This window comes from Notamacropus eugenii, chromosome 1 (assembly GCF_028372415.1).
Source record: "Notamacropus eugenii isolate mMacEug1 chromosome 1, mMacEug1.pri_v2, whole genome shotgun sequence".
NCBI lineage: Eukaryota > Metazoa > Chordata > Mammalia > Diprotodontia > Macropodidae > Notamacropus > Notamacropus eugenii.
The window spans coordinates 576,635,553-576,659,782 of record NC_092872.1 but is presented as its reverse complement, the minus strand read 5'-3'; the positions used below and the strand labels follow the sequence as shown (position 1 = coordinate 576,659,782).

The 24,230-nt window shown below is 40.8% G+C and overlaps 1 protein-coding gene across 1 annotated transcript in view; it reads left to right on the top strand.

Annotated features, from left to right (window-relative positions):
* Positions 1-1,145: 1,145 nt before the first annotated feature.
* The window catches only part of GATA4 (GATA binding protein 4), a 69,413-nt gene continuing 46,328 nt past the window's right edge, over positions 1,146-24,230 (top strand). Inside the window, exons 1-2 of the mRNA XM_072634398.1 lie at positions 1,146-1,338; positions 5,321-6,519. Coding sequence (XP_072490499.1) covers positions 5,865-6,519 — 655 coding nt within the window. The 5' untranslated portion in view covers positions 1,146-1,338; positions 5,321-5,864. The remainder of the gene's footprint in view (positions 1,339-5,320; positions 6,520-24,230) is intronic.

Genomic DNA, 24,230 nt, shown 5'->3' with positions numbered 1-24,230 from the left:
GGCCGAAGGCTGCGGGCTAATCGATGGGTTATTTTTACGCGGTAATCCGGCCTTGTGATTGCTCTATTAACCTTTAGACCTGTCTGAGGGGACTATTCGGCTCTCCGCCCCAAAGCACAGAAGGCCTCCGAATCATGACACGGCCGCCAGGACAAAATTTACCTGGGCACTGGGAAGTAGGAAGCAAGGGATGGGGGTGGGGAGTCCTCTTCCATCCCAATCCCCACTCTCCCCTCACCCCTTCTCAGGAAATCTGCCTCCATGTGAATAGCAAGACCTTGGCTGGTGATAGTGGGAAACACAGTGAAATCCAAAGGGGAAAACGTGGAGAGAGGAAGAGGAGGAATGGAAGGGGCTTAGGCTTTGCAAATATTATCAATAAATATGCATGAATAAAAATGTATATATGCACACAAGTATATCCACCTTTATGGAAATGTGTGTGTGTGTGTGTGTGCTTGTGCGTGTATAATCTTTAAGGTGTATTAATTGCGGAAGAGAGTGAGCTTGAGTCCTCGGCGAATCTATTGGCCCCGGAATTGTCTCCACTCCCTTCCTCTCCTTCCAATCTAACCTTCTTCGAGTTTCTCCAGCTTACTAGGAAGAAAGAAAAAAGTTTCTCCCAAGGGCCCTCCGAAGTTACACGCATTCATTTCTCCCTCCATCCTTATCTTCATTCACTGGCAGTTTTAAGCACGGGAATATAACTTCCCTCAGAGACCATTCAGTTGGTAGTGATCCTCAGTCACGCAACCTCAAAATGAGTGCTCCTGGCGTCACCTCCCGCCCCCTGGCCCCCCATCCCAACAGCTTGAAGGTTGACTAGGGGAAGCCAAGAGATAGGGACTACATCTGATGAGAATGAAGGTGAGGATAGCAAGCATTATCAACACTAATAATGACCGTCTTGGTGTTGAGCGTTAAACCTCTCTGGTCCCAGGCACATATTTGAGTTTCCCTCGGAGATCCCCCCCGACTGGACTTTGCCTGCTGTGTGTATTTTTTAAACAGCATCACAGTCCGGCGCCAGCTGACTGTGCAACCGATACTAGGCACCTCCCGCCCCCTCCCACCACGTGACTAGATCAAACCAGTCACAATCTGAGAAGCAGGGAGGGGGGAGTGAGGAAAGGCGGAGAAGGGAAGGCTTTGGAAGCTCTGGGATAGGTACTCTGAGGAAGCCTGCAGGCTGACAGCTAGAACCCTTCATCCCCCAGACTTTCTAGGCCTCCCACTGTCTTGGGCTCCTACCGCGGACCGCGGGCAGACCCAGGCTCTCAGCTCTCCCAAATCGCCTCAGGGAACGTCAGCCAAGGAGAAAGATCTCACCCTTCACAGGTCGGTAGAGTTTTTCTTATCTTCTTCCCCTCCCCTCCCCTCCCCCCTACACCTTTTCCTTCAAAAAGCTATGGTTTAGTGCAATCGAGTTTTCCCGGTGGGTAGAATAAGACTCGAAAAGTAGAAATGCGACCTTCCCTGAGCCTTCCCCTTCATTTAGTCTCTCTCGCCTGCGCTCCGAAAGTGCTCTCTAAGTCAGTCAGTTAGAGTTTTTCGAATGCCCTTTCCATTTTCAATTGGAAATTTGAGGAAATCCAGGGAACACTTTTTGTTTGATATTTAAGGGCCCTTTCTTTGTAGGGATTTCAATGCATGAAACGTCCCCCAACACTCAGAATCCCACTTCCATATTTGCACTACTCAACAACCGCCGATTGACGCCCAAACACAAACCTGTAGATAGAACACGTAGATGAATTTTGTTGGTAAATGCACACATAGATATATGCAGACGTGTGCACCCTTTGGCTATGTAAGCTACTTACCTATGGAAGCGCACCCTGCCGACTCCAACCTATGCAGAGCTTTACGCCCCCATCCTCACCATAACGAGCGATCATACATAAATGAGTGCCTTCGCCCTGGGTGTGCTAACAGAAGTTCTGATATTGGTGAAGGGGGTTTATCTCGGTAGCCCCAAATCTGACAAGATGCCGGTGGACGCTCGCTGCAAACTTACAAGTCTCCTTCTAGTCCTCTGGTCTTCCCCACTTCCACACCACCCTACTTGACAGCTAAGATAATCACACACACATACAAGCACCCTACTCCTCAACCACTGCCAATTTCCATAAAATTACTCTTGGGCGGAACTGAAGGAGAACTAGAGGTAGCGGATAAGAGAACTTTTCCCTCACGTTCGCCCCCACTCACCTCCTGTCTCTGCTCCTCTGGTTATCTGCTCTTATCCCTGACGTTATCTCCCTTGGCTTTGGGCGGGAGATTCACTCCGGTGGGGAGCTAAGGTGAAACACTCCAGTCAGACTTTAAAGAGGCTGTGTGTGGGTTACTTGGACTGGGCGCTAGGGGAGTGAGCAAGGGAGGAGAAACAAACTTCTTCGCGCTTAGTATTTTACGTGTTCCTACAGAAAGGACTAATTTGTGCAGTGGGAGGGGGCGAGGGGAGGAGAGGGCCCTTATGACAGCTGGGATTACAGGGACTTCACTACCTTCGAATCTCAGGACTGTTTGCTTTCGTGTGTATTTGTGTAGAAGGAAGCAGCTGCTTGTGTATGCCTGAGTATGTGTGCATATGCCTGTGCGCTCTTATGTCAAGAGTAAAGTCATTTCTAAAAGGAAGACAAGGAAAGGAGAGCAACAATGAGAAAGACCAACGGTGCTTACTAGTTTTGAGTAGATACTAGAGGTAGTGTGAAAAAGATTACTTGTGTAACCTTGGACAAAATCACAACCTCTCTGGGCCTCAGTTTCCTCGTCTTAAAACTAAATTGGGTTTCGGCGGTTCTAAACTTGAGGTCTGTGAACTTTTTAAAAGAAATATTTTATAATTATTTCAAGGTAATTAGTTTCCTTTGTTATTCTGTGTATTTCATTTTATGTGTTTAAAAACATTATTCTGAGAAAAATCTATAAGCTTCACCAGACTTCCAAAGGGGTCCATGATGAAAAAGGACAAAATTATCTCTATGGTCCCTTTCAACTCTAAATTTGTTATCTTGTAGCCCATAGGGGAGGAGGGAAAAGATGATGGAACAAATCATTTAATCCCTACAGGAAGAAAATAGTTTATTTTGACTTCTGAATGTAGGGGAAATGATTGTTTCAGAAAATCAGAAAACAGGAGAGAAGAAAAATGGGACCAGGATCGTTCTTCCTGCTTCCTGGACCAAACATGGTTCACACTTCAGACACTCTTACCCTGATTTTGTCTTTATTTTTCTTCTCTTCTCTATTTAGAGAGTCGTACTTGCTCTGTTTGTTGTCTTTAAAACAAATATTGTTCCCTAAATGATTGTCCTGGGTAAAATACAAACTGAATCGACTTTCCCTAGGCAGTGGTTGAAAAGCCCTTAGGTGTGGTTCCCCTCTGGTTCCTATAGTTCCAATTAGGCTTCTCTGTGACGCCATGTAAGAATAGTCACACAGGAAAGGTAAAGACAAAGATCTGGGTCAGTTTATTGAATTATGGATCACCCATAAATAACATCTGCCTCTGCATGTATGGAGAAATTAAAACAGTGGGGGGACAAAAAGTCTTTGATGTTCTACTAATTATCCAAAATTTAAATCTTAAAATTGTAAGTTATTTTAATATTGTTTATCATAAGTTGAACGTTTCAAAAGAATTGCCCAAATAATTGAAGGCCCCAAGTTAAAATTTAATAATGGGTGGACAAGAATCTCTCAGGATGAGAGAGCAGTAGAGGGAGTAATCACCCACTCAAGACAGGATCACGTATACAACGAAAAGTGCCCTAAGGTCCATCTGCCCTGTAGTTTATTCCTAGAGAGCATTTATTTCTCTCCTTCGTTTCAAAAGGGGGAGGAAGGTTGAAGACCCAGATCAAATTCTTAGTACCTCTCTTCTCAACCAAACTTCTTATACTTTGACACCCAAGAGACAGATAGTTTGGGAAATACTAATGAATTGAAAGAGTGCTTTGAAGGAAAGCGATAAACAATCCAGACCAAGTGCCAGTAAGTTCCTAGTGCTACTCCATTTTCCCTAAACCTCAAGAGTTATCTTTGCAAGCAGCTTTTACAAAGCATTAGGGCTTCCATGTCACAGGTTCTATTGCCATATCTCAGAGTAAAATAATAATTATTTAAATAACACTTTATGTCCGATACAATGTACATGATTCCTTGGATGTATGTAGTAACTACTAGTTCATATTTTTAGATCTATTATTGTACTTAAAATTATAATTCTTTTGTTACCAGCCCCAGAGCCTAACACAGTACTTATATTCACTGATCGAAAATAAATGAGGCCTTATGTAGACTGTTCTATTATTTGTTTGTGGAATTAAATAGTATCTGTGTAATCTTGGGCAAGTCAAATTAACCACTCTGGGCCCCAGTTTCATTATCTCTAAGGTCTGTTACAGCTATAAAATTCTACATAAATTGATATAATACAACAAACAAATTAGTGTTATAAGATTAAGTACTCCTGTGCGTGGTCTTTTATAACCATGAGAATTAACTGGGCCTTTGGAAATTAATAATTCGAATCCCAGATCTTTCAGATCCTTCTAGTTCAAGTTCGGACCACAAACCTAGTTGGCGCTAGCATCACAAATCTATCAAGAATCTAGTTCCACAAATGCGTTTTTCCCCCTGTGCCCTGTCCGAAAGCCATCATGGAGATTTTTCTTATGGTACAAGGGGAGAAAAAGCTTTGCGAAGAGGAGGGCTGGGTGAGGCCTGGGGGCTGGGGAAGGGACAGGATGGTTATTCCTGGAGTTTGGGAGCTCAGGGACCGTAATCTGTCCACCTCTCACTAGTTTTAGAAGCCGAAACCACAGGAAGCTTACCTTAGCAGTTTTAGAGGGGGGTAGGAATAAAAGTCAGAAAAAGAAGTGCCTTTAAATAGAACAAATAAAGGAGTTAAAATTAATAGCCATCAATCAATTAAAATTGTGAAATAAAATCGTAGTCCTATCAACCAGTACAAAAATGAAATGTTTAGGTCAGACTGTTGCCCTAGTATGTTGGTAATGCACGCTAGCCGCCAGGGCTGACCCCGAAGACTTCTCTTTGGATGCTCACATTCTGGATCTGGAACTCCGGGGGAACTGGAGCTGGGCATATTAACAAGAAAAAAGCCGCCGCTCCCGCGACTCTCGATGGGGCGGAGGGGGTGGGAGTTAATTTAAGACTGAGAAATTGGAGATTTTTTTTATTATTTCTGTCTTTCTGTTATTTCTATATTGCTTTGGGAGGCCGGCGGAAGAGGGGAAGGATAGTGCTCAAAGATGATGGTTTTCCCCCTGCTTGTTTCTCCCTCTGATATTAGGAGAGACCTATTGGCGGCAGCGGTGAGAACACAAGGAGACAGCCCAGGCATCTGCGTTGGACACGAGTTGGGCAGAGGGGTGCCTCGGCCTCAGCAGCAACTCTTTGAGGTCAGAAGACCTGAGGCTCCTAAGACCCCCCACCCAGCGCAACTTAAAGGATATATCTACACTCCTCCCGTACTTGCACTTTCTCCTCCCTTGGGTTTTCCCCCAGGGAGCAGAAACCTACTAGCTGCAAACCAGGAAAATCTCGAAGGTGCCTTCTTCGACCCATAGGTTCTACCTACCTCAGGTTCTCCTTGGTCCCCTGGTGACAAATCGTCAATTTGCTTTTGAAAACCAATAAACAAAGGCACCCTAGTCCTAAACTGGATTTAAATTTTGTTTTAATATCATAAAAAATTTTTTGAACTCTGATCACTTTAAAAAAAAAACATCCCCTCCCCTATTCCGTTTTTGTGGATTCTTTTTGGGAGGTGATTGATCTTTGACTCTCGGAGGAAAACGAGGACTTGAACAGGGGAGTTCGTAGACGTCACAGATATGTACCAGAGCCTGGCCATGGCGAATCACGGCCCCCCTCCTGGAGCTTACGAGACCGGAGGGCCTGGAGCCTTCATGCATGGAGCCGGGGCCACCTCCTCCCCAGTCTATGTGCCCACTCCCCGAGTGCCGTCGTCCATGCTGGGTCTGTCTTACCTGCAAGGAGGCGGATCCGGGGCGGCGGGGTCCGGACCGGGAGGGAGCAGTTCTAGTAGCAGCGCCGGGGCAGCCCCCTCCGGGAGCGGGCCGGCCGCTCAGCAGGGCAGCCCGGCTTGGAGCCAGCCCGGGGCCGAGGGCTCCGCTTACACGCCCCCACCCGTGTCGCCACGCTTCTCCTTTCCGGGAGCCACTGGCTCTCTGGCAGCCGCTGCAGCAGCAGCCGCAGCCCGGGAGGCAGCCGCCTACGGAACCGGCGGGGCTGGAGGTGCAGCTGGTCTCGGAGCCCGAGAGCAGTATGGGCGGCCCAGCTTTGGGGGCTCTTATTCCAGTCCCTACCCCGCTGCAGCTGCCGCAGCCGCTGCAGCCTACATGACAGCTGCAGACATGGGAGCATCTTGGGCCGCAGCCGCAGCAGCTTCTGCCGGGCCCTTTGACGGGCCAGTCCTGCACAGCTTGCCCGGCCGGGCGAACCCAGCTACAAGACATCCCAATCTAGGTGAGTGCGAAGTGATGGCGCTGCCAACAAATGGAATCACAAAGTTTCCACTGCACCCGTTCTAAGGATTAGAGACCTTAAGAAACTAGGGCTCATCTCTCTTCTAGTTGGTAAAGAGAAATAGAATGAATCTAAAATAGGTCTCCAACTTCTCTCATCGTACTGAGAAGGAAAATGAGGGTCTATCTAATCTGATTCCACTCTGGGCTCAAGGGCCTCAGGGAATCCAGTCCCTCATTCCACAAGGGATGTGGGGAGAGGGGAAATGTCCATTATCTGGATTTCCCAAAAGCTGATCCTGACCAGGAGTCTAAGAGCTACTTGGTATCTAAGTACTACAAAGGAGAGCTGGAGAAGGAAGCCTCTTTTGGTGGAATAGGAAGGGAGGTTTCCTCAACCGATAGCATTGAACTGTTTTGATTTTTTTGGGAAAGGAAAGTTTGAGTTTTACCTGTGGGGGGAATAATTGTTGTTTGGGTTCCATGAGTGTCATACATGAAAAGGGACACTTAACTATCTCACCTTCACATTCCCTTTCCTCGAAATTTTAGGGAACACATCTCGTCTTCCCCAAGTGACTAAATTTAGGGAAGAGGATGAATGGGAAGAGATTATTGCGAGATTATTAAGAAAACGCGACTGAGGCATTGTAAAAAAAATTTTATTTAAATTTTTTAAAACGAGGGTGAGACTTGGAGTAGGGAGACTGCTAATTTGATCTAGGCCTATCTTATGTTTCGACCCACCCAGTCTAGCCTTCCCACTCCCAGCCTAGCTACCCTGGACAAGGTGCTTAATTTCACTATCAGTTTCCTCCTTCTATAAAATGGGGCCATTACATGCCATCTAAAACTTTATTAAGTGCCTACTAAGCTCCAGTCCTATGCTAATAGTATCTCTATAGCTGAGAAGTATAGATTGGCTGGGTGTCTCCAAGGTCACTCCTGCCCACCCAGAGAGTCTTAGGAATGGCGTAAAGAGAATTAAGTCAGGCAGCGGCCCTATCCAAGCTGTTACGAGTGGCAGACATAGGGGGAGGGCGCAAAATATTAATGTTTCTCACCTAGCAAAATCACCTTCCCTCCAGAGAATTATAGAAAAGTTTCCGGAGATTAAAACACAGCTCTTGGAGCACGGGTGGCGAAGCTAGTAGCGGAACCTGGACTGTGATGGAAATTTTCCCCATTGCCCCAACCCTCACCCACTGTGGGCCACTGGTACAGCCATGGCTAGCTGCTGTGGTGCCCTTCTGGACTTTCCATTGTTCTTGCCTTCCTTGGACTCCCTAGGAAACTTGGGCGCGGGCTTTCTGTCAACGTCTTTCTCCGCCATTTGGTGAGGGGCGGGGAGGGAGGATTGGCCAGGTTGCCTGGCACATTTGTGTGGCAGCTGCTTTTCCTGCCCTCAATTTAACACGGACTTGTGGGGAAAACGCCGTTGGGAAGAATGGAAATCAGTTTAAGAACCCTATGCTAAAACCAAAGCCCCTGAGGAAGTTAAACTTAAGACGCCGACTGTGCTCATTAAGTAAGACGCCTTACTGTGACCCAGAGAAAGGCCTGCCCTTCTCTGCCTTGGTTTACCCTAGTGGTGGTAGAGTATGTTAGAGGCTGTCCAGCACAGAAACAGGGGCCATTAAAGGATCCCTGGAGACCACACATTGAGTTAGAACACCATACATTAATGTTGTGTTCTATTGCACTTCTATTTATTTTGTTAAATATTTCCTATTTGCATTTTAATCCTATTCCGACTGCAGTCAGGAGTGTTTGATACCTCTGGAGCATATGAGAAGGGACTGTAATACCTGCTGTGCCATCAAAATCGCTCACAATTCACATACCCTTTTCCTCTCCACCTGATCCCCAAATAGCCCACAGAAAAAGTATTATCCACATTCTACAGATAAAGATAGCGAAGCGAACTGTGGTAAAGTGACGGTCCGATTATGCCGCTAGCAAATGTTAGGAGCTGAGATTAGAACCCAAGTCTTAAAGAGTATGAAGCTCTTTCCACTCTGCTCCACCTCTGGTTCAGAAACACTGGGGTTTTTCCAGGGTTCATTTTAGTCGCTTATTCTAAAAGAAAGGGGGAATATTTTGTTGGTGGTTTATTTTTTTAAAAGGCAGAAAAAAACAGTAAATCGTTGAGTGCTATATTTAAACCTGGAAAACAAAAGAAACTCTCTTGAGGTTAATTTATCTGGTGAACATCCTTGACCAGAGAATTTAGTATGTATTTGATAGCCTTTTGCTGAGCAGGCTAAAATGGGGAATGGACCCTTTTAAAATGGAGGCGACGGTGAGAATTGGTATTTGAGACGTACTCCCTTCCAGGCTTTTATACCCCAGATTAAGATCCATTTTGGATATATTATTTCTTCGAATGCTAGGATGTACTGGCCATTTAGGAACCGGAATCCTTTCAGTTTATCCTTTGTTCTACCCCAATTTTCACTGTTACTTTGTAAGTACCAAACCATTGAATGAAGATATGTGAATTGCCTGGGGGCTTCCTTGTAAATTCGCGTCTCTCCTACTTCGGTTGAGATTAGGATAGAGAAAAGGCCTCTCTGGCCTGGAAAAGGACGGTAGGAACTCGAGTTCAAGTGAAATTGGCCACAATGGCAGTGGAGGTTCTGTTGAGTAGGAAGGCTCAAGATCAGACCTTCTGGGTTAGGGGGAGGGAGTAATTTTAAGGCTAGCATTCACGGCCTGGGAACAAAAGGAGATACGGGGACTGGTTCTTAGGATCCAGAGTGAGAGGGAAGAGCCTTTATTGTACCTCTCCCTCAAAGCTTTAATCTGGGTAAATGGATTATGCGGGTAAATTCAGTAAATCCGCTGGCTTGGTAAACGGATTAGAACATAGTTTCTGGTCGGATGTGGTGACTGAGCTGAGCATTCCCAGTTCCTTCCCTCTGTATTCTACTGTCTGCAGTGTGAGAAGGCCTGACTCCCTATCCCTTTGCCACTTTCCTCCTTACCCACCCTGAGGGCAGTGTAGGACTTCAGGCAGATTAGCCTCGAAGTATGGGTTGAAACATCGTGTCGGCCTCTATTAACAAATGGCTTCTCTCTCTTGGTAAAATACAATCCTTGAGTGCCAGTAGGTCCACAGTGAGAGGAAATTCTGCCTCTCTAGCACTCCTTAAGTTTTACCTTGGTTTCAAACCCATAGACCCAGGAGTTAGAACGTAACCACGACGGAGAAACTACAAACTATGTGACCCTAGGATAGAGCCATTGGAGATCTACAAAAGTGCCTGGGGAAGTACATGAGGCTCTACCCTGTGACCAGATAATTCTGTTCGTTAGCTGTGTGCGGGTCCATGTTACTAAGTGGAATACATGGTCACATACAAAGAATGCTGAGGTAGCATTTCCCATCATTTGCTGTTGGAAATGGTTATCCATCCTTGGAGATTTTTCTTTGATATGGGAAGTTCAGTACTATTTTTCAGGCTTACATAGGATACTCTTTACACAAGTACACACTTTAGGGATGCCCAACATCATAAATTAACTGCAGTCATCCTGAACTGGTGTCCCTGTTTTGAAAAGCAAATAGGGATAGCCTTTTTAAACCCCTTTCCTTTCCTTTTTTTTTTAAGCACGAGTATTATCTTCGTTCTTGTTTGGTGCAATGAACAGTGCCTTGAACACATCAGGTGCTTACTAGATGTTTGTTGAATTGAAAGCTCTATCCATTGACTTTCAGATCATGAAAACTGTTGGAATCTCCATGTCATAAAATAAAAAATGTTAGCCCTGTGTGAATGAATAGGTTGGAATAAACACCTTCAGTATTACTGGAACATCATTTGATATTTGTGACTGGCTGTCTCCTATTACTATTTATCTTTTTAGGTAGATGTTCTATCTTCTCACTGAACTATAAACTGGAAAGGATTGGATCTTAAAACTCATGGTATCTCCAGTCTAGTTCAAGTTCCTTGCAAATATGAAATATTCAATAAATGATTGATGATAAATATCTCAAGATAAAAACAGTTTTAAAGGACTTTGGGTTTGGGCAGTTATGTTGTTCCAGTATGAAACTACAATTTAGATTTTTTGATTTTTATTACCTTTACATAATAATAGCTGTGATTTAATCTGATTTGACAGTGATGTTTGTTATTCTACTTAAATTATAATCAGACACAGTGTCTCACTAGCCTTAGAGTAGAAAAGACCTGGGCTTGCTGTTTATTATCTTTGGGACCCTGGGCAAATCTTGTAGCCCCTCAGTGCCCCCAGATGGCTCGCTAAGATTGTAAATTACAAATGAATTACTAATCTTCATTGGTGAAGGGAGTTTTCACACAGTGATGAAATAGCAACACCAAAATAAAAACAAAAAACAACTTATTGGTCTCCTGATCTTGGGTTAAACATGAAAAGTAAAATCAAAAAAAGATTCTGGCAGAGTAACAGATGAGTTACTATTACCATCGTCAATCTATTGTTACCCACACTTAAAAAGTTTACAAAGTACTTTATATATACACCTCACTTGATCTTTAGTTTCAACTCACCTTTACTTTGAATGAGAGATGACAATATTTTTATAAACATATATGGCAGGGGGAAGAAGTACACCGCCACATATAATGAACATATATGCTGATGTAGTTGTGTATGAAATTAAAATCTCACCTAAATTTTTAAAAAAGGTGAAATTCAACAGGAATAATTATAAAATTATTCATTTATGTTGAGAAAATACACATACTTAAGCAATAAGTATAAGTTGGAAAAGAATTGACATTACAGAAAGTCATGGGAGCTTTATTGATTAAGATCTAGTATTCACATCATCAGTCAGGTAATGATCCCCTTCTACCCAATCAGTTCTGGACATCAAACTTTAAAGTAGAAAATGAAAATTGGAGAGCTTCTAGGGGTGGGTGATCAGGATGGAGATAGTGCTGTGAATTAAGTCTTATTAGGAATGATGAAGGAAATTGTTGATATTTAGTCTGGAAAAGAGACCATGGCCGGGAAGGGTGGGGGAAGAGTCATGAGAAGGAAAAGGGAAAAAGTAATCTTTGCCTTGGGATATTTAAAGAGGATACGGGGAAAGGACTAGACAGAATCTATGTAATTCCAGAAGGCAAAATTTGGAACAGGAAGTGAAAATTATTGGAAAGCATATTTTAGCTTAATGTGGGAAAGAACTTAATATATTAGTCCTGCCTATTCATTTCATTTGTTGCCTCCCGAGGTCCTCAGAAGAGTTCTGAGTACCAGCTGGTTTGATTAATATCTGTGAGAGACAAAGGAAACCTGCATCAGGAGACAGGTTAAATTAAAATGATTCAATGCTGTGAATTCAACATGGAAAACTGTTAACGTTAGCTTATGTCAAAATATTTTGGTTCTGATCTCATTGATAATCATGATAGATGTGTTAAAAATGCCCTTCTAAATGCTTTATAAGATGTTTTATAAAAATATATTTTTATTAGAATTTTATTAGATTTGGAGGGAATGGTTAAAATAGATTATGGAATTACTATCAATAATGTGGTGTGCAGTGTAAGTATTGCAATGAAATAATAAGACTCATTTGCATACAGGGAAACAAAACATCCAGTTCTCCAAGGATCCCAAAGAAACAATTAAAGTGTCAGTTAAGTTGATCATATGATAAGGTATATTTGTATACTCAGACCTTGTATTATTTAGGCTGTTAGGTGGCAGTCATGAACACCTTAGTTCAAATGCAGCTTTAGACATTTAATAACTGTGTGATCCTGGGCAAGTCACTTAACCTCTGTTTGCCTCAGTTTCCTCAACAATAAAGTGGGGATGATAATAATAGCACCTACCTATCAGAATTGTTGTGAAAATCAAATAAAATAATATTTGTAAATCATTTGACACATAGTAGGTACGTAATGAATACTTGTTTCCTTCCTTAATCATTTGAAAGAAGCTTTGTTTGACTAACAATGCTACTCATATTGGCAATTTGTCCATGATGTTAGAATAAAACTCTCAAAGGTTATAGAACCATAGGACTTATAAAGACCTGGAAAAAAACTTAAAGATCATTTGTTCCAACCTCCTCACTTTACAGAGGAATAAAGACCCAGAGAGCAGAAATGACATTTGCAGATTGGCACCACTTGTTAAGGGAATTACTGCTGATACTGGAAGCCTATCCAGTGGTATGTCCTTATACCTGCAGATCAGCCAAAAGCTGCTGATTTTCTTTCATTCCTCTCATAGAATGATCATCATTCAACTTAAGTTCAAATCAGTCCTATCTTCTAAAAGTTTCCTTTGATAAGTCTCAGTCTAAAGTGATTTTTCCCTCTTTGGAGAACTGATAGACTTGACTTACTATATTGGGAGTGTAGTTAGTTACATGGGAAATGGTATAAGAGCAATTGAGTAGTTTGCTTGGTTAGAGCAGGATTTCTCCTTATGCAATTTATAGCTTACTTAATTCCAAGCTTAATGGTTCAAGGAAAGTGGTTCAATTATTTTAAAATATGGAGGAATAGTACTACCTCCCTCAGTATGGTGCATTGTGATAGATCCAAAGGACTTGCTTCCCATTTATAGAGCTAGTTTAAACTTTAATGCATAATGATAATTTGTAATATGTTTTTTAAAAGCTTTTTAAAAAAACATTTCTTTGAATTTTATGGGCAAATGTGCTGAGGAAAAAAACACATCATGTGTATGAACAGGCTCTCTGGAAACTTTTTTTTTTTGGAGCTGAGCCATACATACCCTTTTCTCATATCCTTTAGTTATCCTAAACTTTTGGGTTCTCTGTCTAGTGTTTCTTAGTAAAGGAGAACTGGTCGGTAAGATTAATTGTCTATTACTTGGCTTTTGAGGGGTTTGTTTATCCATTAGGGGATTCTTTTATTTGCCAGAGGTTTAAACTTTAATCTATCAGGTTCTGGACTCTATCAATCCTTATTTTGATTTTTAAGGTAAAATTTGAAAGTAATGATGATATTAATTTACAAGATTTTATCAATTTAACCTTTTCAGTAGTATGATTTTATTGTAAGTACAATGATTTTGATTTCAGTTGGAAGTAGGGCAAAGCTTACCAGCTCTTTTCAGTCTTCTCCACCCAGTCCAGCTTCTATTATTTGCATGGAATACAAGGGGCATGATAGGGAAATTGACATGTCTGCTCAGGATGGTTAAAACCATTCCACTTTTGCTTATTAGAACCTTTGAAAATGATGTGCCCAGGCCAAGGGCACAAAAGGAATTGAAAGGTATATTCTGATCATAATTTATATGAGAGTGAGAGAATCTAAAAGACAGAGAATAGTCAGCATAAGAAATAAGTATAAAAATTCCTGACTGTGGTGGAAAGGACTGTGGGGAGGTTGCTGAGAGTTAAACAAACTGAAAAACTGGCAGATCTCTTTCCCAGAATCCACATGGTAGTCAGAGATCAGGAGGTGGTAGCAAAGAATGGCAAAAGTTTTAGGGGGATGGATACCCCATGAAGGAGCAATGAAGGCTCCCAGTAAAGAGCTGGGACAGAAGAAGGGAACCTTGGTTCATGATTCTGATGATATCACCAGATAACATGGTTCTACAGTGCTTGGAGCATGAGTGACCCTGGAGATGTTTGCATGTGCTCTGGCCACATGTGTTCTGTGCCTAGGGCTTTGGGAAGATTCAGAGATGTGTAACATTCTGTTCCCTGGAGGAGCATGATATTAAGCTATATTTTTTTTTCTAGGAAAAGGTCACCAATAATGACAGAAAACTGTCATATGTGTGTGTCCAGGGCTCTGAGTTGTATAGACAGGAAAGATTATCAATTCTCCAAAGTGGGGAAAATCACCTTAGACTGGGAATAATCAAAGGAAGCTTCTGGGAGATGGGATTTATTTGATCTGGGTCCTGAAGAGAGATAGTATTTAGATAAGGGAAGTAAAGGGATGAAAAACAGCAGGGGAGCAGGGAAAGGGGAGATCATACACATTATGTTGTAATTTCCTCCTGCAAGGAGAGAAAGTATGGCCATCTTGAAAATATGGGGCCCATTGTCTCTTTCTTAATCTCCAATCTCTAGTGACTGACCTAGGGATAGTTTTCTCCTGCAATGACTAAGCAAGTTCAAATATTCTTTATTTTTCTTGTGCTGTTGCTTCTTTAAGGACTTTATAGTAGAGGAAACATACTGGAGTGATAAAAGACATGTATTCTTCATTCTTTATTGGGGTGGGGGAATATAGTCATTTTTTTTCCTGTGTCTGAAGGGGAGATTAAAATACCCTTTCTATTTGGTTATGTTTCACTTTAGGTACAAGTAACAGACTCAGATGAAACTGAATACTGACTAACTCTAATGGATTCAATATTGTAATGTTTCTTTCAGTAGAATGAAATGGATTTAATAAACTCCAAAAACCATATCTTCCAGAATTTGTCTTGACTATTCTATGATGCTGTGGTCACTTAATATATGCTTTATAATAATTATAATGCTTTGGTAAGAGGCAGCAAAGCTTGCTTAGCGGATAGAATGATGGACTTGGAGTCAGGAAGACCTCTATTCAAGTCAACTCAGCTTCTTCATCTTTAAAATAGGGGAAATAAAGTCTGTAGAGCCTTTACAAGGATCAAAGCCCTTTACAGCACCTAGACCCCTAGTCTTTCCAGTCTTCTTTATATCTTACCCACCTTCATATCTGGCAGTCCAGTGATCCAGTAAGGCTAACCTTCATGCTCTTCCTTGAACAAAACTCTCCATTCCTGAACTCCAGGCATTTTCACTGGTCTTCGTGCCTGGAATTCTCCTCCTCTTCATTTTTTACCTCCTGACTTCTTTTGCTTCCTTAGAGACCTAGATAAAAATCATATTTTCTAAAGGAAGCTGTTCCCCATCCCATCCCTCTTAACATTAGTGACATCTCTTTATTAATTATCCTTATTAATCTGGTGTATACATACACATATACATATTTGTGCATATGTATATGGATATATAATTGTTTCTGTGTTCTCTCCCCCATTAGACAGTGAACTTCTTGGGAAAAGGGTTTCTTTCCTTCCCTGAAAGAAGTCAACAAATCAAGTCAACAAACATTTATTATGTTATATTATTATGTCTTAGGTACTAGATTAAGTATTGGAGATGTGGAGGAAAATAAAGATAAGCTCCTCAAGGAGCTTATTTTCTAATTGGAGGAGTCTAGATCATTTAGGAATTGACCTGAACAGTCCCATCTTTTCTCTGCCGGTTCTTGCACAAGTTGGCATTTGAAGTTTTCCTAAGGCTTAGTATTTTTTGTTTGTTTGTTTACTGCTAATGCAGAATACAGATAGGGTTGAAATTCAACTACGTATAAGGCATGCCACTATGTATTGGAAATACAAAGAACAAAGCAATCCTTGCTCTGCAGATGTTTTGTCTGGAGAAATCATGTCCTTTTGCCTCCCCACAACCTCATTTTCACTTAAATCAGTGGATCCCAACCTTTTCCATTTATGGTAAACTTTTTAATGTCCAAACATTTCTGAAACAGTGCTTCCTCTTATCCACTACTCTACATCAATTGAGAAAATACAGAATGACAAAATTATCCTATAGATTTAAGTATCCTTTTAAAGTGAATTAGTATTTTTTTAACTATCTACATCCCTTTGAAAATAGTAGTATGGCCTTTTCTCAATCCTCATTCTCTTTGATGTTGCTGTAAGCCTTTGATACTCTTGGTCTTTTCTCTCCTTGATACCTTCTTCTCTCTGGGCTTTCAGGACACCACTGTCCTGGATCTCCTCCTGTGTATCTGATTGGTCCTTTTCTGTCTCCTTTGCTGGATCTTCATCCAGTTCATGCTCTTTAACTGTGGGCATCTTACAGGATTCTGTCCTGGGTCCTCTTGTCCTATAAACTAACTTTCTTGGTGATCTCACAAGCTCCCATGGATTTAATTACAATCTCTATGCTAATGATTCTCATATCTATTTATCCTGCTCTAATCTCTCTGCTGACGTCCAATCTTATATCTCTAACTGCCTTTCATACATCTTGAACTTGATGTCCAAGTAGACATCTTAAACTTAAGACATCCAAAATGGAACTCGTCTTTTCCACTAATCACCTGCCCCCGACAACTTCCATGTTGCTGTTGAGTGCGACACATTCTCCCAGTCTCTCAGGTTCCCAGCCTAGGTGTCATTCTGGATTGTTCACTATCTCTCACCTCTTATATCCAGTCTCTTGCCAAAGTCTGTTCATTTCACCTTTGCAACATCTCTCCTATACTCCCCCTTTTCCCTGACACTGCCACTGCTCTGGTGGCCCTCATCACTTCATGCCTGGACTACTGAAATAGCCTATTGATTCTGCCTGCCTCATGTCTCTCTCCACTCTACTCCATCCTCCTTTCTGCCACCAAAGTGAGTTTCCTAAAGTATGGAGCTGACCATGTCTCCTCCCTACTCAATAAACTCTAGTGGTTCCCTTTGGCCTCGAGGATCAAAACCAAAATACTCTGGCATTCAAAGCCCTTCATAACCTACTATCCTCTTATCTTTCCAGTCTCCTTATTTCTCAACAAATACTCTTCAATCCAGTGACACTGGCCTTGCTTTTGCATGAACAAGATACTATCTCTCTGCTCCCAACATTTTCTTGGTTGTCTTTCATGCCTTAAACGCTCTCCCTCATCTCCACAGACAAACTTCCCTGGCTTCTTTTAACTCTCAACTAAAATCCCATTTTCTACAGGAAGCTTTTCTCAACTTATTCTAGTGCCTTCCCTCTTTTAATGATTTCCTATTAGATTGTGAGAGATCAGATTTTTGTATCCCTAGCACTTGGCACAGTGCCTGGCATATAGCAGGTGCTTAATAAATAAATGTTTAGTGACTGGCTAGCTGTTACATATGAATGTGGGACAGATTATTCATTCCATCCACAGAAGGTGTGTTTGCTAATTTATTATGTTGAGTCATTTAATGATAGTGCCTGTCAAAATAATGTCCCACATATGCCCATCAATTGGAAAATGACCGAACAAGTTGTGGTATATGAATGTAATGGAATATTATTGTGCTATAAGAAATGATGAGCAGGCAGATTTCAGAAAAGTCTGGAAAGACTTACATGAACTGAGGATGAGTGAAGCGAGCAGAACCAGAAGAACATTGTACATGGTGACAGCAACGAGCAATGCTATGAATAACTTACTTTTTCTCAGCAATACAATGGTCCAAGATAATTCCAAAATAGTCATGATGGAAAATACTATCCGTATCCATATACATACATATCCATATCCAGAGAAAGAACTGATGGAGTCTGAATGCAGATCAAAGCATGCTATTTTCACTTTTTTAAGTGTTTTTTTTTTCCCTTTTGATCTGGTTCTTCTTTCATAATGACTAATAGGTGACTAACCTATGGAAATATGTTTTACATGATTGCACATATATATTCCATGTTGAATTGTTTACTGTTTTATGGAGAGGGAAGAGGAGAGGGAGAAAATTTTGGAATTCAAAATTTTTAAAATGATGAATGTTAAAAATTATCTTTACATGTAATTGGAAAAAATAAAATAACCCTTCAGGAAAAAATAAAATACTATCAAAAAATAAAATAACTCCTCAGTTTGGGGAACCACTGACCTAGAAATGGTAGGAAAAGATAAAAGATATATTCTGGTCATGATGATGGGTACCAAAAAGGACCAAGGCAAGATTTCTTGCTATTGTTTGTTGTTCTTGTTTTTGTAATAGGGAAACCCAAACTCCTTGTGTCACGTGTGTATTTCCTCTGCAGTTGAGTGGGGAATTATTATGGAGCATAAGGAAGAAGGTAGTAGAGTTGACCATTATGGATGACATGAAATTGCCTCCCCTTCCTTTCTATTCTACTTTGCTTTTATTTTACCCTGACCCAAGCAGATCCCACTGAACTGAAGTGAGAATCAGCAGAACTTGGGGATGGGAGGATAATCCCTGGGAACATTTTGTCATGTTCCTGTGGCCACTCAGACATTTGTAAGTGATGTAAAAGCACTTTATGTGGAAAAAAAAACTGAAATGTAATGAATTGCAAAGGGTACCTAGAGAGTTTGCATTTATTGCTTAGTCCAAGTAGACTACACCTGGGAACAGATAGTCCCATCTGGTCTTGAATTATGAAGTCTATCTGACAATGTGCCTGAAGGAGTGAACATGGATAAGAGAGTGTGAAGTTCCAACCTGGTAAGGAAGTTGCAGGTGAGATGATGACATCCATGCATTTAGAATTAAGATAATGTAGGCAAAGGTTATGAAAGTTTTAGTGTCTAAGGATTTTCCATCTTTTCCTCAATACACCTCAGTTGTTTTGCTTCTTCTTGGCAGCTAGGTGGCACAGTAGATAGCACACTTGACGCAGAATCAGGAAGACCTGCCATCAAACACTGCCTAAGAAACGTATTAGCTTTGGAACCTTGATCAAGAAATTATTTGCCTCAGTTTCCTCGTCTATAAAATGAGAATAATAATAGCACTTATTTCTTGATGATTCCTTGTAAAGCTATTTGCAAATCTTAAACTGTTTTATTCATGCATTCATCATTTCCCACCCTTTGGTCCTTTCACTATGCAGTACTCTGTATCCCCTTTTGATTCTTTTGGCTACAGTTTAGAGCCCAACTTTTTGGAGTTGCTAAACACAAAATTATGAATCATTCTGACTTAAATTAAGGTAAATTCTTTTGTCATTTCTTTAGCCATGACTTGTAGGAACAAATATTGACTAGAATCCAGCTACTTCCCAAATAAGCAATTTTTGTTAATTCATAGACACAATCTATCTATGGACAGCATACTCTGATCCTTTAAAAGTATCTCTCTGTTTATAATATGCTGGTAACACTGTGATGTTTGTCATATCACCTAAATGGTCTTCTGCCAAAGATCTCTAAATATAGTCTGTCCTTGGGAAGGTGAGAGAAGACTTGGAGAAAAGGGGAAGGATTATGATTTTCCTTCAAGGTAAACACCATAAACAAGGAAACACAAACAGTCTATGCAAAGTAAAGAGGAACATCAGAATAGCTCATCAGTGGAGGCTTTTTTCTCTTTGTTTCTGGCAGTTGGCCCTTTAGTTGTATCTATTATAGCATAAATAGGATTTTTTTAAAAAAATACTATGTAATCAAATTAAGCCAGAATGTACAGCTTCTTATCGGAAAGAATGGGAATTTGGCTTTGTGATGTTCAGTACTGTGGGGGAGTGAGAATCAACTTGACATTGTTAAGAAAAAAAATTTAGCTTTTTTTTTCATATCCTTATGGACAAGCTACTACATACATTGTGGAAACAAAATTATTTTAAAGACCAGTCTGCAAGGGAGATGGAAGATTTTTTAATCACCGTTTCATTTTATACCTGATAGGATCTCATATATTCTTTACTTGAAAAAATGAAAAGAGATGTGGGGGAGCCATGAAACCTTCTAATCTCAGGTCCAATTTTGGTTCTTCAATTCAATTCAAATACTATTTATTTATCGATCATAAACTGCATGCACAATCCAGGGCTAGAGGCTCATTGCCTTGGAATTAGGCATTATATTTTCAAAATGTATTCAGTTCTTAAGTATTTTCATCTTTTTCTCTTTTCCTGTTCTTTTTTCCCATGCTTAACCTCCATTTCTACCTCTAGAAATTCAGTCAAACTTTATCACCCCTATTCAAAACTGATCGATAGCAACTGGTGAGCAGGTTAATTATAATCACAGAATAAACGCTCAAGTCTCAAAGTTCATCCGCTTTTGCAATGTTTCAAAACTCCGGAGGGGACAACGCCAAGAGACGCTCATTGATCCCTTCAGGGCAGGTGTGGGAGTTTGAACCAGGGGCATGCAATCTGATGGGATTCAAGACTGCTCAATTTGGTTCCTTATCTGCAGCTTTTCCTATCTTATAATGTCTGTCATTTCAGATAAAAAGTCCAATCAATTGAGTTGGAAAAAATGGCAAGTTACATTTTCTTCTGATAAAAGTTTTGTAGTTGCTGCTTTATCGGACTGGGTTGGAATTGTATGTGTTTCTGTCAAGGTCTGAATTGACCTTTTCAGATATTTTATCAGTTATTAGAGAAAAAAAAATTCTTTTTCTTCCTAGAGAAGAGTGACCTGACTTCCAGGCTCATAAATCAAGCAAAGTAAAAGAGTCAGCAATATAAGTTACTCCCAAAATGAATTAGGCAGTATAGAAACAGAAAAAAAACAAATAGTTCCTGTCATAGATAGGGCCAAGAATTAAATTGCCCTTGAAAATGCTTTGGTTTTATATAAAGTATAAGTTTTAAGAAAATTATATTTTCCTGGTTTTAAAGAAGGGGTTTTATAATTTAATTCAACTGCATTTATTAAGTACTTACTGTGTCTCAAGAACAGTGCTGAGTGATAGGAGAAAAAGACAAGAATGAAATCAAATGGTTCTGGCCCTCAAAAACCTACATTTTCCTAGGGCTGGACGGGGAGAGGGGAGCCCAGCATATATAGATAAATAAATAAAAATGTATCCAAAAGAAATTTTGCAGATGGGGAGCAGAGCCCTCATAATTTTGTGGCTAGGGATGGGGAAGAGGAGAATCTGCAAAGACCTTATGTAGAGATGGCCCTTGAGCAGACCCTTGAAGCAGGGCTAGGAATTGTAGAAGGTATACATGAGCAAGTGGAGTATGGCAGGCAGAGGGGACAATGTAAAGGCCCAAAGCCACAGAGAGTAAGTTTTCATTGAAAACAATGAAGTATTTCATTTAAGCAATCCTTTGTAGGTTTAATACCCTGTCCCCACCCACAACTAGACCTAGGGCTTAGTTTGAGAAAGAGCTGAAATGTTAAATGTATCATATAATAGATGTTAAATGTATATAAAAGTAAATAGTAGAGCTGGAGAAGACCTTAGAATTCATTTAGTCCACAGGTTCTGATCTATCATGGGTTCTTTTGTGAGTCTGATGAAGCCTGTGGATTGCTTTTCAAAATAATATATTTTTAAAAATTCATAATTGAAAGAAATTCCTGTTGCTGTTAGAAGTTAATGAAAGGAATTCATTTTTCCCCTCCAAGTTCATGGACCCACCAGAGGTCCATGGACATCAGATTAAGAACCACTGATGTCCTCACAATCATTGGGATGTAGGTATGGCAAACTGAAAGCTGGATAAACATCAGTACAATGCTCTTTTTTCAGATGTGAAAACCTGGGTCCGGTTTACCATGAGCAAGTCCTTTCTTCTCAATAAAAGTTCTCATATATAATATAAAGACTTTGGAGAGATGATCGCTAAGATTCATTTCAACTCGAATATTCTGTGACTCAATTAGATAACAGAATCATATCCTTTTCAGTTGTTCATCTAAAACCTTTAGAAATAATTTAAATCTCTCTCCCTGCCCCCCTCCCCAAAACCCAGTTTGGGATGGTTTTTTTGGTGGTGCTCACCTGATAATGAATACAGTATTTCAGATAAGGAATTCATTTGGCAGGATCATCCCAAATGGAATAAATAATCATTTACCCATATTTTCTGAAAGATGTGGTCAAAGACACTTGATGTTAAATAACAGTTGCTAATAATAACAACGATGATGGTAATTGTTATAAATATAATACTAGTAGGTAAGATTTATATAGCTCTTTTAAGGTATGTAAAATGCTTTACATATATTCTCTCATCTAATCTCAGTTCATTGCTAAAGTCACCTTGTTTCCTATCTAGTCACCAAGCCAGGATGGGTTTAGAGCAGGGGTGGGGAACCTGTGGCCCCATGTGGCCCTCTTGGCCCTCAAGTGCAGCCCTTTGACTGAATCCAAACTTTACAGAACAAATCCCCTTAATAAAAGGATTTGCTCTCAGACAAAAAGCCTCTCAGCCAAGGACCTAGAAGGCCACCTGTAACCTTGAGACCTCAGGTTCCCCACCCCTGGTTTAGAGTATAGATTTATATCTTTATCAGAACTGAATTATAACATTAGGTGTAAGGGCTATAGTGATCACACAAAAGAGCATTAAATTTGAACTTGAATTGGGCACCATTTCTACTCTTCACTACATGTGTGAGTCATTTAGTCTTTCTGCAGTTCATCTTTCTCATCTGGAAAATAGGGAGGTTATATTAGATGACTTCTGAGAGTCCCTTCAAGCTCTAAATTCTGGAAATAATAAGATCATAGAGTTGAGTCCAACTGTCTCATTTATAGACAGGAAAATGTGATTTGCTCCTTGCTATGCATGTGACCTTGGTGAAATCACTAAACCACTGTGTACTTCTGTTTCCTCATCTGAGGATGTTGGGGTTGGATTAAACAACTTAAGATCTTTTTTAGTTCTAAGGCTATGAATTAATGAGGCACAGAACTTGCCCAAAGTAACACAGGTAGCAAGCTAGGATTAGGACTCAAATCTTGTAACTCCAAAGCCAGTGCTTTTTCCAACACCACAGGGCTACATGCTTTGCCAAAGGTCATAAAATACTATTTTTTATGTGGAAAATGTATTATTTATTACTCTGTTATGTAAGGGAATGGGGGTGGGGGGGGAAGCTGCTACAGATGTATGAGACCAAGGAAACTCTCCATGAGGAAACTCTGGTTCAAAGGAACAAGTGATAACCTGCTCCAAAATTTAGTCTTATGGGGTTTGGGGGGGAGGAGACTTGAATGACTTACCCAGAAACATAAAGTATGTGTCAGTAGCCAGATTTTAATTCAGGTCATCATGGCTCTGAAGTCAGTTGTCTATTATTGGGCCATTTAATTTGATCTTTAGAATCTTTGTTAGCATAGAAGCTCTATTGTTGAGCCATTGGAGGAATAAGAGGCAAGGAGAAGCAGAGTATTTCATGGTTTGCTAGGGTTACTATCTTACTGGTTTTCTTCATAATTAATAAACAAACACAGTTAATACAAGAAAGTCTGGTCCCCATCTCCTACCTTTTCATAAGGTGTTTGGGCCCGCTCAAAGTGAGCTGAGTCAAGGATTTAAGCTATATGGTATGTGTGCCATCAGAGATGAGCAATTTCCAGCATGGCTGGTCTATTCTGTGTGCCACATTTGTCATTCTTGTTATTTATCCTGCCCCAGCCTTTATATGGAAATGGCTCGTGACTCTAGTTCCCTTCATAGATAGGGGTACCTGCCATTACCCTGAACAGTGGGAACTTGTAATCTCTCTTCATCAGTCAGCCTTCAACAATGCAAACTGTGCATTGTTCTAGGGTAGGGGTGGGGAACCTTCCACCTTCCATGTGGCCTTCTAGGTCCTTGGGTGCAGCCTTTTCACTGAGTCTGAGTTTTACTGGACAAATATTTTTATTCAGGGGATTTGTTCTGTAAAGTTTGATATAGTCAATGGGTGTAAGAATGCAAAGGAAAGCAAAAAAAGGCAAGTACATTCCAACAGCGAAAATAAGCCAATATAAGTAGATGGAAAGTAATCTCCAAGGGAAGGCACAAGTAATTCAGGGGACTAGGAAAGGCCTCTTGTAGAAAGAAGGTGAGGTCTGAGCTGAGTCTTGAAGAAGCCAGGAAAACTTAGGAGCAGAGGTAAGGAGGGAGAGCATTTTAGGCATGGGGGCAAAAGCACCAAGATGGGAGATGGGGTACAATGAGAAGAATAGCATGTAGGACAAGGGATTGCAGAGTTTATAGAAGTGTGTACAGTATCAGAAGCCTGACATTGACTGAGGGGTAAGGGA